The 18,738-nt window shown below is 38.2% G+C and overlaps 1 protein-coding gene across 10 annotated transcripts in view; it reads right to left on the bottom strand.

Annotated features, from left to right (window-relative positions):
• SOX5 (SRY-box transcription factor 5) overlaps positions 1-18,738 on the bottom strand; it is a 421,524-nt gene that overhangs the window by 339,206 nt on the left and 63,580 nt on the right. For 8 of the 10 annotated variants that reach the window (XM_034782373.1, XM_034782420.1, XM_034782390.1 and 5 more), the window contains exon 1: positions 11,855-12,444. The exons of 1 other annotated variant lie outside the window; for it this stretch is intronic. In XM_034782373.1, the coding sequence (XP_034638264.1) occupies positions 11,855-11,946 (92 nt within the window). In that variant the 5' untranslated portion in view covers positions 11,947-12,444. Of the gene's footprint in view, positions 1-11,097; positions 11,311-11,854; positions 12,445-18,738 lie in introns of those variants that run through there. One more of the 10 variants, XM_034782409.1, reaches the window with a different exon arrangement.

Raw genomic sequence — 18,738 nt, 5'->3', positions numbered from 1 at the left:
TTTTAAAATAATGCTCTTACTTTTATTCTATTCTATTTTTCTTTTCTTTTTTCTTTCTTAAAAAAAAAAAAAAACAACCAACAACAGCTGCCCTTATATCGGTTTCCATATCAGCCTCCATCACAACATATTGATAGCAACATAATTTATCTCCACAGTCAGTCATTGCAGTAACAGTGTCAATAGGGAGTTGGGTAACCTACATTGATAACAAAACTTTGCCTGTCTTGTTTTATAAACTCATTATAAAATAATATCTTTTATTTAACCTCCCCAGCTATTTATAGATGTTTAGATCAATTCTGTGGGTCTGGAGAAGTTTGGTTTCGTTACTAGAGCAGCGGACCATTCAAGAATTGGTTCCTGAGTCTGCCATTCATATACTGTGTAACTTTGGGCACGTCATTTATCCTACAGGTGTCTCAGTTAACTCATTAATAAAATGGCTTGTTTATTATTATAAATCACAACAACAATATAGTGAAAGGAACAGTGGGGGTTCTGGCCTGAGACAGAGGCTCCTAGGCTTCACCACAACACAAATAAATAATAATCCTTATACAGTGCTTAGCACAATGGGGCATTTAGACACTACTAGAATACAAATATAACATTATTATTAACACTCTTGTTATCAGTATTATCATCATCACCTTCTATCTGAGGCACACAGCTGTTTGTGAAGCTTAAGAAGCTAATATTTCTAAAGCACTTTGAGATTGGCAGATGGTAGTTCCTATAGAAATGTCTCACAATGTTGGTGGAATCCTGGCTTCATTGAAGTCAATGGGAGTTTTGCCACTGACTTCAGCGGGGCCAGAATTTCACCTGTGATCTTTGATAAGTCACTTTATCATTCCACCTTGTTTTACCCATCTCTAAAATGGGTGCAGTAATGCAGGCCTGGCTTGGAGGAGTGATAAGAGGCTTAGTTAACTAAGGCCTGTATTTTCAGAAGTAACCAGTGATTATGGATGCCCAAGGGGCCAAAACACTCAAAATGAATGACCACTTTGGAAAATGTCGGGCTTACTGGCCCTATCCTACAATGAGCTTTGCATGGGTGGATCCTTGGAACATCACAGAATCTGTTATTATTATAATCAGTTATCTTGCAAGGAGACCCTCTTATAGAGCTTCTTAAACAAGACAGCTCACTCACCCAGGAATAACATTTAGAAGCTAAACTGCTCAAATCCAAAGACTCTGGAGTTTGTACCCACTATTTTCAGCTGTATTTTGTGAGAGAATGATACAGCACATAGATTAAAGCCAAATCTACCACCATCGTTCATTGATCCAGTCCTATATTGCAGTGTATTCCTGCAAATTATTGCCACTGGAAATGCAAATTATTGAAAGAGAGGTTATGGAAAACTTCTTACCTGGTAAGAAAACAACTCCTCCCTTTTAATAAGCTTCTGTCACATCCTTCACTTTGGGTCTTTGTCACACATTTTAAAAAGCAGATATCAAATATTTGATGGGTGAGAACCACAATATATTTTGTACCCTGTAACGTGGTTTCTGCTTTTAAGTTACTTCGTTTGCTCACAGTGGCTGCTTATATTGCTGCCTTTGGAAAGTTATTCTTCACATTAATTACAATCTGTGTAAAGAATATTTTTCCTGTAGTCCTCCAGTGTCTGGTCCTAAGGTTGTAAAACGTATGACAGCTCTTGTACCTATGGCTGGAGAGCCTAATTGTTCTCCAAGATGAGCAAGGCCCTTACTTGGCTGTAAGTTACATATACACTCTTAATTTACTGCTTAAACACTGCATGTTCTGCTACCTATATTCAGTTCTCAAAACTTGCCTGCAGGTAGAGAATTATTTTTGACACATGCTCAGAAAATTGGAGATGTTAGAGATGGTATTTTTCCCCTCTATCAAAGTAGTTGAAAGAATATCTAAAGCTGTAAATATTCTTGGAGACTTAATGTTATTAATTATATTCCAAAGCCCCTGTTTTACATATTTAAGTAATTTAAATATTATATTTCATCTTGCTAGAATGAGACCTTTAGAAACAGTAATTGGACTGCTAGAAATCTATAATTTGCAGTTCTCAGGATCTTAAGAAGGGGGAGAATGGTTTTAAGGTTAAAGCAGAGGACTAGCAGGCAGTATTGCTAGCCTCTTTCCCCAGATGTGCCAATAACTTTGCAACTTCATTCCTCAGTTTCCCCATGTGTAGGCTGGGGATAACAATGATATTTTATTGCTAGACATCATGGAAGTCTTGAGAATTAATTCATTAATGTTTCAAGTTCCTAAAATGAAAGGCACTATACAAGATCTATTATCCACAATAAATCAGTGTCTATAGCTATACTATCTTTTTTAAAGGCTGGGAAGACAAAGTTTAATCAACCCCCCCTACGTAACTGTAGGTTGAGGAAATAGACCTACAAATGTATATGCATGCCCTACTGTACCTGCACAAACATGCATTTGTGCCTGCCAAACAGTCATTCACAGACACAAATCTGCATTTTTGCAAGTACACAGGTGAACATATAACCAGTGTATAGATTCTCTATGTGAATTCCACAATATGACTTTAAGGCTGAATTCTCATTCACGATGCATATCATGGATCCCTTATCTACACTATGATTCTGTCTCATGCAAAAGACATTGACATTAGTAAAAGTTCTGAGCACTCAGTATGATCTTCAGGGTACAGTCCTTAGTGGGGCTCTGATCCATGAGTGCTATTGCAACACAAACAAATAATAAACAACAACAATAATACAAGCGCAGAGTGTGCATGAGAGATTTATAGGGCATATCTAAGAGCAGTGTTTTGCCCTTTAGTTTGTATGGCATCTTATGCAAAACACTTTATTCCAAAAGGCTTTATAGAGCTACCTAATATAATTACAACGTTAGAAAAACAATTGCATAAAAGGAGAGAAATTAAAAGGCAGAGGCAAGGGAGAGGAGTCTTCCACCAAACTACATTGAGCCAGATTCTGATCTGAGTTAAAAAAAAAGAATTAACTCCAGAGTCACATGGGTGTATCAGTTCTGGCCAGTGTTCTTTGCAAGATATAGTCCAGAAATATCCAGGTAAATATCCAAAACCTGAGAACAAAAGACAAACCAAACACTGAACCTGAAAAAAAAGCTCCCTCTGAATTTCAAGGCCAGAAGCTCAGATATTTTTAAAAGAAGTGCTAAAGGAACCTATTTGGCTGCATGCACGTGTAGCTAAAGGAGAATTTACCAGGTGAATGATGTTAAATATTTTAACATGTTTTATTTAGTTTATCGTGTTTGGGTTTTAATGTTTCACACCAGGAGAGGAATAAGCATGTACCATGTAAAGACAATCCAGCAAAATTACACCAGTTTGTAACAGAAGTGCCAAACCTGGAAGGCCCCCCAGCTCTATCAAATCCACTAAGAGTACTTGTGCCCCACAGAGTCCCTGAGTGTGTAATTAAAATGTAGGGGAGAAAATACCACAAGTACAAACTTTACAAAAGATTTTAGAAAAAAATATTTCCAGTTTTTTTTTTTTAAGTGAATTTAATGAAACTGCCAGGTTGACAGCTCTGAAAAACAGAAGTCTTCTCTGTAGCCGCAGGACAAATAAAGCATGGGCAGTGCTAATGCAAGCCAAGCTTCCCCCAACACAACTCCGCCAAAGTGCCTCAAGCCTGACATAGTCAGACCACCTCTAAGGGTGAGAGGGCACTTTAAGCTCTGTGCCCATTCATTACATGGACCCTCTGTTGAGATAGCGAATACCCTAAAATGGACATTAATCTAACACACTATGGATTTTATTTATTTATTTATTTAAAATGTTGGCCTTTCACACTGTGATGCATTTTGCCACATCACATCCAGCCACAGCCGTCTTTTTTTAGGTTACTCTAGGGTAAATGGAACATAAACCTAATGCAACCAAGGAACTTGACCTATCGAAGTAATATATAATACACACACACACACACACACACACCCCGGTTTTAATCTTGCCTTCATATTTTCACCACAGTTACTTTTAAAAACATAGTTATCTCCCGAAGACCTTCAAACAATGAAATAGGAGAGCTTGTAGAAAAGTGTCATTGGTTTACAGCCAGCAACTTCTCTTTATACTGTTGCTCTTACTCTGTCTATTGTGCGGGCACTGGCAAGTAGCCCTAGTTGCTATTAGCCAGATTATTTTTATCCATGCAGTATGAAAAATCCTGTGCAGTTGATGAATGAACTATGGTACAGTAGTTTACTCTCATCTTCTTAACTCCGAGAAACTGATGCATGTATGTACTCAGCACCGAAGAGACAATGAGGATGAAAAATCCTACAGGTTCTCCTTTACATTTCCTAGTTAGAAAGTATACTAGATATAGACAACAATCTTAACTATGCAAATACATACATACATGCACATGCAAACTTTATCACCACTAATAAGGAACTCTGATTCTTCTGACAAGAAAACCAAATATCTATTCACTATGCTTATTTTTTACTCAAAAGCATTTCAGTTCAAGGCATGAAGAATGGAAAAAAATATTTAGTAATAAGTCTTAAATATAAACACAAAATAATTAGCACCGGGGTAGCATTTTATGATATCTTTAGAATAAATAGCATCACTTAAACCACACAGACACCCACTTGCTAGAAAACCAAGCAATAAATAAAATCAATATGAACTTTCAGGAAACGCAAAAGCAGAAGTACATTACCAACTAAGAGTGTAATTATTATAGATATCAATGAGCATTTGTTCCTTTTAAAAAAAATTAACACAGAGAATCTGGAATCCTGCAGATCAATTTTTTAAAATGTTTTTATTTAAATTTAGCATATCAAGCTTTTTATGCACAAACGGATTAATAAATATTACCTAATTAATCCTCACAATATACTTTTAAGGGAAGCAAGTCCAATGCCGATTTCAAACTTCTAAAATGAGCCATGAAACTCTCTATATTAATTGTAATTCTGTCATGTTTTACAAATATAAAATAATGACATCACCTTGCAGAAAATTAATAGCTCTCAGGCAAAGTGACAAAACGTCATGATGTCCAAAAATGTCACATATGCCAAAAACTAAAGCAAAGAGGAAAATGTTGACAAGTTTCTCAAAAAATAAACAAAAAAACCATCACAAAAACCAAACCAAACAAAAAACCACAACACACCTGGGCAACTCCACTGAAGTACAGATTAAGATGATTCTAACAGTCAGAACTCAATTCAGGTCCTTTTTTTTTTTTCAAACCCACCAACCTTCAGAAATATATACTTTTTATATTAATTACCACTTTCTACATCAGAATTCCATTCAGACCTTACATTATTTTAATATACAAAGGTCCCTGGAAGCAGCTCTCACCAAAATTCTTCAAAATCTTGTCTAAATTTGGTGTCTCTCTCAACAACTAGTATGTGTAGAACTTCACACTGTCAAGAGGACATATGGGCTCAGGAGCAACTTTTAGTGACTCTTGCTTCTCGGGCTGACAGAGGCTGCGATCATTGCAGAGGTGACAAACTCAGTATCTTCAGTGGAGGGTGCAGTGCACACTGTTCTCAAGTACCCCCCTAGCGGCTGGCTGAAAGTAGGTATTGCATGATCTCCAGAGGAAATGTGAGAGGTATTAAACTTATACTATGACAAGCTACTCTGTAGAGTACGAGGGGGGAGATAAAACGTGTAGGAATATGCATCTTAAAAAACTGTAGCCCTGAATGAAAGGGTGGGTGAAAAATCCATAATCTCCCACTTCAACCAGTAACTTTGTCAGGTATATCTATGAAATGGTGACAAAGACTCACTGATATAAGCTCATGTCAGGTATGGTGCTCAAGATACCTAGCAACGGTTTATCACCCAAACCAGAAAGTTAAAGTAACAAACATTTTTTTTTTTTTAAATGTTGTAGAGGGGGAAAGGTTTTCATATTCCTTAATCTAATGATCTGACTGGAGTTTGTTTTCTTTCTAATTCAATTTTAACTTTTCTATATTTAAGAAATTAACAGGAGTTTATATGGTGTTTCAGTGACACACCAGATAAAAGATCTAAAAACATTTTTTTTAAATCCCTGCTTCTATATATGCTGCTTGTTAAATGAAATCCTTATAATCCTCAGAGAAGTACTACCATTATTGACTAATTGCTGTGAACTCTTCTTTTCAATTGATTATGGTATTAGGTATTCACAGGCACTGCATAGTTGTATTGTGTACAGGTAAAACATGGCAACATAGTTTCTTTCTCCTTCCACTTATCGGTTAATTATGTTTAAATCATGACTGAACAATAAATGATTAAAAAAAAAGCGAAGAAAATGTAAGTCTCATTTTTGCAACTTAGTTCTGAAAGCGGAGATATTTGACATGCATATAGGTAAGTGCCCTACACAACATTGTAAACAGATTGCTTAAAAATATGTATAGTAAGAAGAGCATGCAAAGAAATTGAGGTTTTACCTGTGGATGATATTTTTTTTCTTAAAAATATATTTGTGTATGTATCATTTATATAAATATAATTATATCTAACAGAAATATATGTCTATCCTACCAAACAGCATTGTGGCTAAGTAATACAACACGTTATCATTACGCCTCTCATGTGATATAGCTATGGATGCTAGTTAAAGGCTCCCTAAGAAATAGTAAATACTTCATATGCTTATTGTATTTAAGGTCTCTGGATAACAAGAAGAAGAAAAACATTTCTTATCACATATAAAGGTACCAATAAAACACTCTATGCACATAAGCATCGCAACATGCTTGGTGGTGGTGGGGTGTGGGTGTGTGCGTGTGCATTAAGTAACTCTTTGAATACAGATGAGGAGCCAGCCACCCAGAATCCGGTAATGCCAAACTCTTGAGCCAAAAAATACAACAGTATGAACTGTTCAATTTGATGCGTCGCTTGTCAGTCCCTCATATGTAGATCTGCATTCTAAGCGTAGTTTGTTATTCAAACAACTTGTAAATTATTGAGATGTTAATTAAAGTCTATAATCAGTTACAGTCAACTTCTTCCCCATAAAGCATAAGCACAACAAATGAAATCAGTAGAGAACATTAATGAACATTCTGGAAATGTATTATTCCTTTAGTCCTATCACAGAAATATAAAAACAATCAAATTTTATTTGCGCAAAAATTGTTATCTGAAACTTTTCACTTGAGTTCAATTATTCCTCTACTCCCAGACCCTTACACCTAAATAAACAAACAGGAAAATCATTTTTTGAAAACAATTCAGTGGAACATAAGTGACATCCAGTTCAATATTGGTAAAATCTCAAACTTTTTTTTTTTTAAATCAAAGCATAACATTCTTTTTATTTCTACAGGTAGATTTTATGAGAATGAGACATCATTCTGGGTTGTTTTTGTTTGTTTGTTTTTTACAAAAACTCTCAGCACAAATAGTAAGGTGAAGACTTTTAGTGTAACTTTGGTTCAGAAAAGCACTTATGAAAAATATACAAAGTTTCCATTTAGGAAAATGATTTCTCCATTTAACAGTGTTGGTACGACCCCAAAATAAATTCAGTGGGAGTCTGAAATGTCTCTTGCAGCATAGCAACTAAGTGTTTTCTCCCCTCAGCAGCGACTTACTTTTACACCCTTGAGCCCTTCCCTTTCTACAAACTGTCTATCTACTCATGTAATTTCTAGAGCAAGCACCCTTTTATCCTCTCTCTACCTTTTGTCTTCCTTTCTTCCTTAGGAAATATTAACTTACCCTTCCTTCTTCAACAAACACCACACACTTCTTTACCTTGAATCTACAAAAAGACGTCACTCTGTCATGATGCCTAGTTTAGCCACTCTCAAAGGCTACAGAAAAATGTAAATATGCAGTATTTAACATTGATTTAAGAATATCATACACTAGGACATTGTTAAGAGGTTACTTTATTTTACATTTACTAGATTTTATTAGGACATTAAAACTTTATGCTGGGCATTTTTGAGCTCTTAATCATTCTGCAAATTTCAGTACTGTTCGTGATGATTCTAGCTACACTTGCTCTATTTCTCAGGGAACTCAAACTTTCTATTGTGGGTTTACCTTCTGTTTTCAACAAACTTTATGTAATTTTAAAAAATCAAGGCTATTCTTCTGAATAATTTGATGTGGATTCTAAGTGCCACAGGTGCACCAAAAAGTACATCCCAGCAGTCATTTACTCTCTAATAAGTACACAGATTCCAGTTATAAATTTCTCCATACATTTTTTCTGCAAGCATTCTCCTCCTCAGTTTGCGCTTTCTGATGGTCCTTTCGATTATACAATGGAACCTCCACAAATAAAAATAAAGAGGTGCAAGGAACTTCTCAGTAGAAACCAAAAATCCTAACACTTAAGGAACGATTTATAAATTGTACGTGCTAATTTACAAAACCTAGTGCATGTTACTACTGCTGCTGAATTAATTAATGCTTGTTTATTTGCCTGACACGGTGGACCATTTTCATTCCTGGTGTGTATCAGAAATGTCCATGATAAACAAGAGAAGTCTCCTTCGTTCTAACCCCTCGATTCATTAGAAAGTTGGGGTGACACTTTAAAGTTTCTAAACTGCTTATAGTTACTAGGATACAATGAAACATGAACAATTCTCCTTAGGGCAATGATGACAACAAAAGAAGAATAACTCTTCTGCAGTACATATACACTCTGAGAACTAAACAGCAAACAGCTCTACATGCTGAATCTTTACCTCCTTGTAATCTATTACACAATCAGTTTTATAGGGGCTTGTGCACGTTAGTAACAAAACTGAAGCTGACCATGTGGATGTGACAGGTGGGACCCCAGAGTGTGGAGAAAACACAAAGTATTGTATTGTTGAGAATATAACTGCTCAAGAAGCAGCCTCCTATATATGGTACATGGATATGCATGTGAATTGTGTGTGCGTGCGTGTGTGTGTACGTATGTTCTTGTGCCTGTCTTTTGATAAATATAAATACACTACATGGACAGTATCTGTTGTGTGCATGTGTGTGTAACTATAGCCAAACGCACATATACAATGTAAACAAATGGTAATGATTAACAGAGATATTGGTTTGTATTACTAATTCCAACTACAGAGGAAAAATGGTAAAAAAAATCATATGTTGCGAGATTTCTTTTATATTGCTTATCTTTATTCCTTGAAACCATCTGCATAGCCAAAAGAATAACAGTGAAGTATTGATTGTTTAACTAGAATTTTTAAAAGAGCAAATCTCTGAGCTCTAAAAACAAAATGTATGCCTTGAGAAAGATTAGGGAGAAATTAGTTTTACTACTATGGAAAAAGTTAGGTTCAAAATGAAGAAAAAAAAAAAGTCATGTAATGAGAAGTCAAAGGGAAAAAAAAGTCCATCAATAAAAAAATGAAAAGACTATATCTGTTTAATAGACTTACATGTATTCTATTCATCACAAAGTTCAAAGAACAATCTAATAGCTTCCTTACAAATTTCTACCTTGGTGAAGTATTTGGAATACTTTTAACCACTGACTGCGTGTACAAGAGAAATCTGTTTATTGTTATATTAGCTCAGGGTCCATCACTATAAACAGTAATAGTTTTCCAGGTACTCTAGCTAACTTAATATAGTACACATGAGCAAAAACAATCTTTACTCTTCTATCACAATAAGAAGAAACTAAAGAAAAATTTCAGGTATTTTAAATAGAGCTGACAAATGAATTGTATTAAATAAAATCTTTTAAGTAGTTCAACAATTCTAGTGCCGTTTTCTGTAAGGAAGTGTTTTAGTCACAAAAAGAGACAGAAAGTGTTAAAATAGTTCTTGCTTTTTTGAATTTCCTACTTAATTACATATTCTTCTATTTTTATTTTTCTTCTTTATTTTAATCCATTCTTTCCTGTCCTTTCACTGCATGCATATTTTTCTGCCTACTTAAAATGTTTTCATCTTCCTTTCTTTTCTGTGCCTTTTACTATCATATTCAGTAGTTTGAGAGATGAACAGCTTGACTTAGCATATTTTTAACCAGCTGGTCTAGCACCTAGCCTGCATTGCATAGTCAGATACAACCAAATGTTTATACAGAAGGTAGCTTTCATGGAAAAAAAAAAAAAAGCCTAAGTAAAATGCATCCTGGCGTTCTTTTGTTTACTAAATGAAAAGTTTGAATTCTTTGTTAAAGGAAAACAAAGGCCTATTTATAATATTTAAAAATTAAGCTGGAGGGGAAGGATATTGGATCTTCAATGGAAGTGTGTACAAATGTATGAGAGGAGGCTTCAAAACACAGTTTAGAAGATGCAGTTTTAAGTGAAATAAGTATTAAGCTCTGGAGATTACAAACCACTGCCAGGGATAGCAAAAAACTTAATTCCAAATATACAAGGCTCCTACTTTAGCAAGAGGGGGGAGGGAAATAAGTCATAAATCAAAATTCTGCTTTTAACACTCAGTGAAAGAGGTGCTGCTAAAACTTAGATTCAAGTTTCCTTTTTTTTTTAAGATACTTAAAAGCTGATCTATTGACAAAATGTTGTGATGTTAACTTGACTAAAAATAATAACTTCTGTTAGATCAACAAAAGGTCATGTGCTTTACAGAGCGCCTTCCAAAGTTTTAGGGAAGGATCAAATTGGAAGTTAAATCCATGGTTTCACCCATAACCAGACACCTTCTCTATCACCCCAGAAATCACTTCTTGAAGAGAGAGAGAGATGCTAAAAATTAGGGCATTATGCATCAAATATTGCCTCCTATATTTTAGTAGAGTGGCTCAGAGAAGGAGTGTGGAAGAGAGAGAGAGAGAGAGAGATCATGATAACGTTCATTAAGATCCCCATTAGGACTCTAAACACCACCAGAAAAGCATCACTGGTGAAGCAGTTTTAAAGGACTTTGCAGATCCCTTCAATCTGGTTCAGGCAACAGCAACAACAACCACCACTACCACCAAATGATCAGCAAACTGACATGTACTCTGAATTGCAAAGGTAAAGCTTCTCCACCGAGCATTCTTTTGGGGAGCATCTCACCACTGACACAGAGACTGCTGCAAAAAGGGAGAGTTATACTTACACACACACACCCACACCCCACTCACCTTTCAAACTCCTGAGGTAAATCAGGGTCAGTTAGCATGCTGGAAAAGCACAATTTCCCTTTGTCACAGCAGCCACCTATGATCGCCTCCAACTGAACCTGTCAAGTGAGTCCAAACCTTCTAAACCGATTGATTTTCTCTTTTTCTCTGTCTGGCTCTCTCTCTCTCTCTCCCCCACCCCCCTCTCTGAGCTAGGACTCCTTGACCAGTCTCTTAAAGGGGTAGCACACTTAGCAGTAGACACTGTTTATAAAACTCCCCCCACAGCGGAGCAGCATGCTGCGGCTGCAAAGCACTAGACAACCTCAGGGTGCCTGTCCTTTCCTTTTAATTCTGTCCTCCAGTCACCACAAAATGGGAGAAGTCAACTCATTTAACGTCCATAAAAAGAAAAGAAGAAAACCCAAAACCTGTAAACCAGGAGTGAACCCCCGTGCTGAGGCAGATCAGTGGAGAAAGATGATAAAACAAGAGCAGCCTGATTAAACTGAAGCTGTTATCAACTCCCTCGGAGTTGAAATAGGGAAGAAAAGATTAGACACACAAAAATGTAACCAAAGGCATTTGTACTCAAAGAATTTCCATTCCTCTCCCCCCCCCACCTTTTTTTTTTAAATCTCTCTCCCTCTCCCTCTTCGGGGGAAAAAAAACAACAAAAAACAATCAGGCATTGTTCTGAGGGAAGAAAAGCAACTTTGACAGATTGAAATATAGCAGAGGCCCCTTCAAGGAAACCTGTAAACAACTTGTCACTCACTCTGTCGGTCTCACTGTTAGCTCTTGCTTGCCACAAAGTGCTGCGAACCGTCCTGGCAACAAAACCAAAGTTTCCTCAGCTCCAAACTCCATCAAACAGCCCTGGTGTGTGAAGGGGGAAAGGTATCCACATGCCAAAACAACACACACACACACACAGAGCACAAAAACAACAATAAACTTTCAGTCTGTCCTCTGGGGTTTTTTTTTTTTTTTTTTTTTTTAAACCCTTCTCTCTGAGCAAGTCAAAGGAATCCCTTAGCTGCGGATCTCTTTAATTTCCTCTGCCCAGACAGCCACAGATAACAAGGTGGACAAACTATGGTTTTAGAGAATCTAAGCTGGCTGGCAGAGCACAGCCTTCATAGCAGTTCCAATTATCTAGATAAAAATCTGGCAGACGAGGAAGGTAATCAGGTAATGGACCTTTGACATGAAATGACAGAGGCGCGCGCGCACACACACTTACACATACACACATGCAGAGGCAGTGACTGGCCAGTGCACTGCAGCATCTGGTCAAATAGTAATGCACACGCACACATTCACACACATAGAAGACAGTGTGAATGCTCCACATCATACACACACAGAGACAGAGAGAGGGAGAGGGAGAGAAAGAGAGAGACCAGCTATCCACTCCTACTGGGAGGGTTCATTCTGCACAAAAGGCTACATTACAGAGCCCGCCCCAATAAGGAAGGGGGGGGGGGAAGCCTTCTATTGTCGAGAGGGCAGGTCAGTTGATTAGATTTTCTGTGGAGAATTCCACGAGGAAATTCCCTTCAAAGCCGAAGTGATTAACTGGGGGCTATTCTGGAAATGGAGCAGACAATGGCTCAACAGTCTGTACGGCCAATGTCCAGGCTGGCACTGAACTCACTTTAAAAATAAATAAATAAAAAAGCCAGTCTCTGTTCTTTTACACACACAGCGTGGTCACACTTAAACCTCTATTCCTTTCTTTCCAGCTTCCCCTCCCAGTTAGGGTTGGTTGGGGTTTTTTGGTTGTTGTTGTTTTTTTAAATTTTGCAGCTGGCCAACATTAAGGGCCTTTAAAAACCACAAGGTTTTAACCCCACAGCAGTTTGATTAGGTCCATTCCCTTCCTCACTTTCCCCCATCCCCCACAACAGGCAGACAGTAAGTTTACTTTTTTAGATATACACAAGTGTAGAAACACACACTCACAGGAGATGCTATAAAATGTTCAACCTTTTCCATGTTGATTTTAAAAAAGTAAAAAAAAATAACATATCAATTAAAATTCAGCAATATGTCCTTTTAAAATAATGCGGTCTTTTAAATTTTGTGTATATTGTAAAACTGTACACACATGCACACATACAGAGGATATACACTATGGTGTAGTATCAAGGCTTTATCAGCATGAGTCTGGGATGCGGCTTTAGTCACAAGTAGTAACAAACACTTGTGAGTTACGCATATCTTCCCAAATGAGCATTATGTCACTTGTGGGAGCAAAACACTGGAGCTAAATTTGCAAAGGCACCTTCAGAGTAGTACAGAAAAGAGTTTCAACCAAGACTGTCTCAAATCTGCGTCATATGTACTGCAGCATTCAGAGCAGTCACATAGAATTTGTCAACTCCTGGCATGAGGTAGATCTAATGGCTCCTCACTATGGGGCAGGGTAAACTGGTTTCCTTGAGTAGCCCCTGGCAGATAATATTTTCCACAGAGGTTCATTCACAATAAACTGACAAATCTAGTTAATATGTTCAAGATTTTTTGTTTGTTTTTTAGTAGCTAACCCTTCTAGGATAGCTATGAAACAGACTTTAACAGAGGGGCAGCAGCAGATGGGGAAAAATAACCCCACACACTTTACATTTCATCTGAGGATCTCAAGCCATTTTAATTAAGTCTCACATTACTCCTTTGTAGTAAATAAATATAATTATGCCTCGTTCTGATACCCTTAGTTGTGTTGAACAGTATCATACAGCTTGTTCAGGAAGGATAGACGGGGGATAAAGGGAGGAGGTGTTGCCTTATAGATTAAAAATTTACACGCTTGGACTGAGGTGGAGATGGACATAAGAGACGGAAGTGTTGAGAGTCTCTGGGTTAGGCTAAAAGGGGTAAAAAACAAGGGTGATGTCATACTAGGAGTCTACTACAGGCCACCTAACCAGGTGGAAGAGGTGGATGAGGCTTTTTTTAAACAACTAACAAAATCATCCGAAGCCCAAGATTTGGTGGTGATGGGGGACTTCAACTATCCAAATATATGTTGGGAAAATAACACAGCGGGTCCCAAACTATCCAACAAATTCTTGGACTGCATTGCAGACAACTTTTTATTTCAGAAGGTTGAAATAGCTACTAGGGGGGAAGCTGTTCTAGACTTGATTTTAACAAATAGGGAGGAACTCATTGAGAATTTGAAAGTAGAAGGCAGCTTGGGTGAAAGTGATCATGAAATCATAGAGTTTGCAATTCTAAGGAAGGGTAGAAAGGAGAACAGTAAAATAGAGACAATGGATTTCAGGAAGGCGGATTTTGGTAAGCTCAGAGAGCTCATAGGTAAGATCCCATGGGAATCAAGACTGAGGGGAAAAACAACTGAGGAGAGTTGGCAGTTTTTCAAAGGGACACTATTAAGGGCCCAAAAGCAAGCTATTCCGCTGGTTAGGAAAGATAGAAAATGTGGCAAAAGACCACCTTGGCTTAACCACGAGATCTTGCATGATCTAAAAAATAAAAAGGAGTCATATAAAAAATGGAAACTAGGACAGATTACAAAGGATGAATATAGGCAAATAACCCAGGAATGCAGGGGCAAGACTAGAAAGGCAAAAGGCACAAAATGAGCTCAAACTAGCTACAGAAATAAAGAGAAACAAGAAGACTTTTTATCAATACATTAGAAGCAAGAGGAAGACCAAAGACAGGGTAGGCCCACTGCTCAGTGAAGAGGGAGAAACAGTAACAGGAAACTTGGAAATGGCAGAGATGCTTAATGACTTCTTTGTTTCGGTCTTCACCAAGAAGTCTGAAGGAATGCCTAACCTAGTGAATGCTAATGGGAAGGGAGTAGGTTTAGCAGATAAAATAAAAAAAGAACAAGTTAAAAAATCACTTAAAAAAGTTATATGCCTGCAAGTCACCAGGGCCTGATGAAATGCATCCTAGAATACTCAAGGAGCTAATAGAGGAGGTATCTGAGTCTCTAGCTATTATCTTTGGAAAATCATGGGAGACGGGAGAGATTCCAGAAGACTGGAAAAGGGCAAATATAGTGACCATCTATAAAAAGAGAAATAAAAACAACCTAGGAAACTACAGACCAGTTAGTTTAACTTCTGTGCCAGGAAGATAAAGGAGCAAGTAATTAAGGAAATCATCTGCAAACATTTGGAAGGTGGTAAGGTGATAGGGAATAGCCAGCATGGATTTGTAAAGAACAAATCATGTCAGACCAATCTGATAGCTTTCTTTGGTAGGATAACGAGTCTTGTGGATAGGGGAGAAGCTGTGGATGTGGTATACCTAGACTTTAGTAAGGCATTTGATACGGTCTCGCATGATATTCTGATTGATAAACTAGGCAAATACAATTTAGATGGGGCTACTATACGGTGGGTGCATAACTGGCTGGATAACCGTACTCAGAGAGTTGTTATTAATGGTTCCCAATCCTGCTGGAAAGGCATAATGAGTGGGGTTCCGCAGGGGTCTGTTTTGGGACCGGCTCTGTTCAATATCTTCATTAACGACTTAGAAATTGGCATAGAAAGTATGCTTATTAAGTTTGCGGATGATACAAAACTGGGAGGGATTGCAACTGCTTTGGAGGACAGGGTCATAATTCAAAATGATCTGGACAAATTAGAGAAATGGTCTGAGGTAAACAGGATGAAGTTTAATAAAGACAAATGCAAAGTGCTCCACTTAGGAAGGAAAAATCAGTTTCATACATACAGAATGGGAAGATACTGTCTAGGAAGGAGTACGGCAGAAAGGGATCTAGGGGTTATAGTGGACCACAAGCTAAATATGAGTCAACAGTGTGATGCTGTTGCAAAAAAAGCAAACATGATTCTGGGATGTATTAACAGATGTGTTGTGAGCAAGACACAAGAAGTCATTCTTCCGCTCTACTCTGCGCTGGTTAGGCCTCAGCTGGAGTATTGTGTCCAGTTCTGGGCACCGCATTTCAAGAAAGATGTGGAGAAATTGGAGAGGGTCCAGAGAAGAGCAACAAGAATGATTAAAGGTCTTGAGAACATGACCTATGAAGGAAGGCTGAAAGAATTGGGTTTGTTTAGTTTGGAAAAGAGAAGACAGAGGGGACATGATAGCAGTTTTCAGGTATCTAAAAGGGTGTCATAAGGAGGAGGCAGAAAACTTGTTCACCTTAGCCTCTAAGGATAGAACAAGAAGCAATGGGCTTAAACTGCAGCAAGGGAGGTCTAGGTTGGACATTAGGAAAAAGTTCCTAACTGTCAGGGTGGTTAAACACTGGAATAAATTGCCTAGGGAGGTTGTGGAATCTCCATCTCTGGAGATATTTAAGAGTAGGTTAGATAAATGTCTATCAGGGATGGTCTAGACAGTATTTGGTCCTGCCATGTGGGCAGGGGACTGGACTCGATGACCTCTCGAGGTCCCTTCCAGTCCTAGAATCTATGAATCATACTCCACAGGGAGACCCACCAAAATCAGCAGGGCTCTGCGTGGAGTAAGGTGCTACTCAGTATGAATATAGGGATGAGAATTTGGCTTTAAATGAGGAAACAGAAATACAGAGAGGTTAAGTAACTAGGCCAAGCTCACACAACTAGTCAGTGGCTGCATTAGGATGAGAACTCAGGATCCTGACTCCCAGTCCCCTGCTTTAATCAAGCAATAATAGTGCCTCAGTTGATGGGGAAACAGCTTCATACCAACTGTGTTGCTTTAGAAATTCATGTTTCCCATCTTGCACATCTGCAAATTTCAATAGTGTTTCACCTACAATGGCACTAGAGTTAACTGCTTTGTTAAAATAGTTAAAAGATAGTTTACCCCCTGTGATGCTGGCAGAGCAGGTGCCAGCTCATGGCAAGGCCCCTAGACCTCACTGAACACTGACAAATGCACAGCTGGAAACCAGTCCGACTCACCTGTGTGTTAGCATTGTTAAAATAAATGTTAAATTGATAAGAATGTGTTTAGTGTTTAGACTTGATGAAATACTCCTAGGAGGCTGCATGTATTGATCTCACATATAACATCTGTCGTCCAAGGTATGAAATCATACTGAGTGTTTGCACTGTAAACCTCTAATTGTAAAACTCACCAAACAGGAAAGAAGCATTAATTAGCATAAAGTGCTGGTCCTGCACACAAGAAGGCACACTGAAACCAAATGAACCATCAAAGGATAAAGACCTTATTGATTGCCCCCTGCCACACACACATGAAGAGAAGACAGGCACCAACACTTGTTCCATCAATTTGAACTCTAGCAGAAGGGAATAAAATGGCTGACCAGAAGGAACTGTAGCACCGTGCTGCTTGGAATTTGGAGAGGGCAATATTTCTAAGCATAAGCAAGGGATCCCCAAGCTGCTTAGCTTAGGTTAGCCTTAAAGGACACAGAAAGCTTGCATATCGTAGCAGCTTTTATTGTCTTTTGAAATCTAAGACTAACTCATTCATGTCTGTATGTTTACCTGCTTTAATTTTGTAAATAATTCTAATTTCTTGTCCTTAGTTAGTAAATCTTTAGTTAATTATAGGTTCGGCTACAAGCGTTGTCTTTGGTGAGAGATTTATGGTAAAATTGACCTGGGTAAGTGACTGGCCCTTTGGGACTGGGAATAACCTGAATAATGCTGTGAGTTTTGGTATAAGAGACCATCTATCACAAAGGCAAGCTTGTCTAGGTGGCAAGATAGACCAGAAGACCCCAGAGGACTGTCTGTGACTCCATGTTAAGACTGTTGAGTGCTTGAGGAGTTCACACTTGATACTGGGTTAGTGAAATCTAGGTACAGTATAGAACACACAACCAGTTTGGAGTTTGTGCCCCGCTTCTTAACACTCTGTCCTGAGGCTGACACTCACAGTCGTGAGCCACTCTAGACAGCTTGACAACCCCTACAGGTACTTATCAAATTTGGGTGGCTCCTTTTTAATTGGTCCTTTTCATGCTCCTTGGCCACACTTTGCTGCTTCCTGAGCTCTGTTCTCCCATTTCTCAATGCTGCTCTGCTCCTTCCTTCTAACTGAGCATGGAGCAGGACCATGGACAGACCAGGAAAAGCGAAAGAGCCAGAAGAAGAGGTAGGCAGCAGGAAGCTGCTCCGTGGGAAAGCCTGAGAGACAACTGACCAGGACAGAGACTGGGAAGTGGGGAGAAACTAGAGCTGGAGACCATTTACTTGAATGCCTCTGCCTTACCAGGTCCTCACTCCCTATTACCTAGCTCCCTTTTATTCCCAGTTACAGTAAATTTCCCTGATAAGTGCAATCTCTCTTCCTAACCTCATTGAGATCTTGATTCCTGCCTCTTCAGTTTCTCCAGATCCACTGAGTTCCCTCTCCTGGTTCACTGAGAGTAAGAGAAGCAGGGTCCAGAAAGGAGCAGAAATGTTACCATTGCTATCCTTATGTCCCTCCACCTGTCAAGCTAGGTTTGTCTTAATAATGTGCCCAACTGCAATCAAAAGGAGGAAAGAAAAAATTCTGAATAATTAATTTAAGAAACCTCTGAAAAATTAACTGAATACTCTTTTCCACAAATCATACTGTCACAGTTTTAAGACCTCATATCTCAGTAGCTGCCACAACACGTAACAAGTGTTGTATATCCCATCAGAAACCAAAGGAGCTGGGGAATTCCCTGCTCTTCTCCAACAATAGAACATTCTC

The sequence above is a fragment of the Trachemys scripta genome, chromosome 1 (assembly GCF_013100865.1).
Source record: "Trachemys scripta elegans isolate TJP31775 chromosome 1, CAS_Tse_1.0, whole genome shotgun sequence".
Classification (NCBI taxonomy): Eukaryota; Metazoa; Chordata; order Testudines; family Emydidae; genus Trachemys; species Trachemys scripta.
This window is presented reverse-complemented; position numbering and strand designations above follow the sequence as displayed.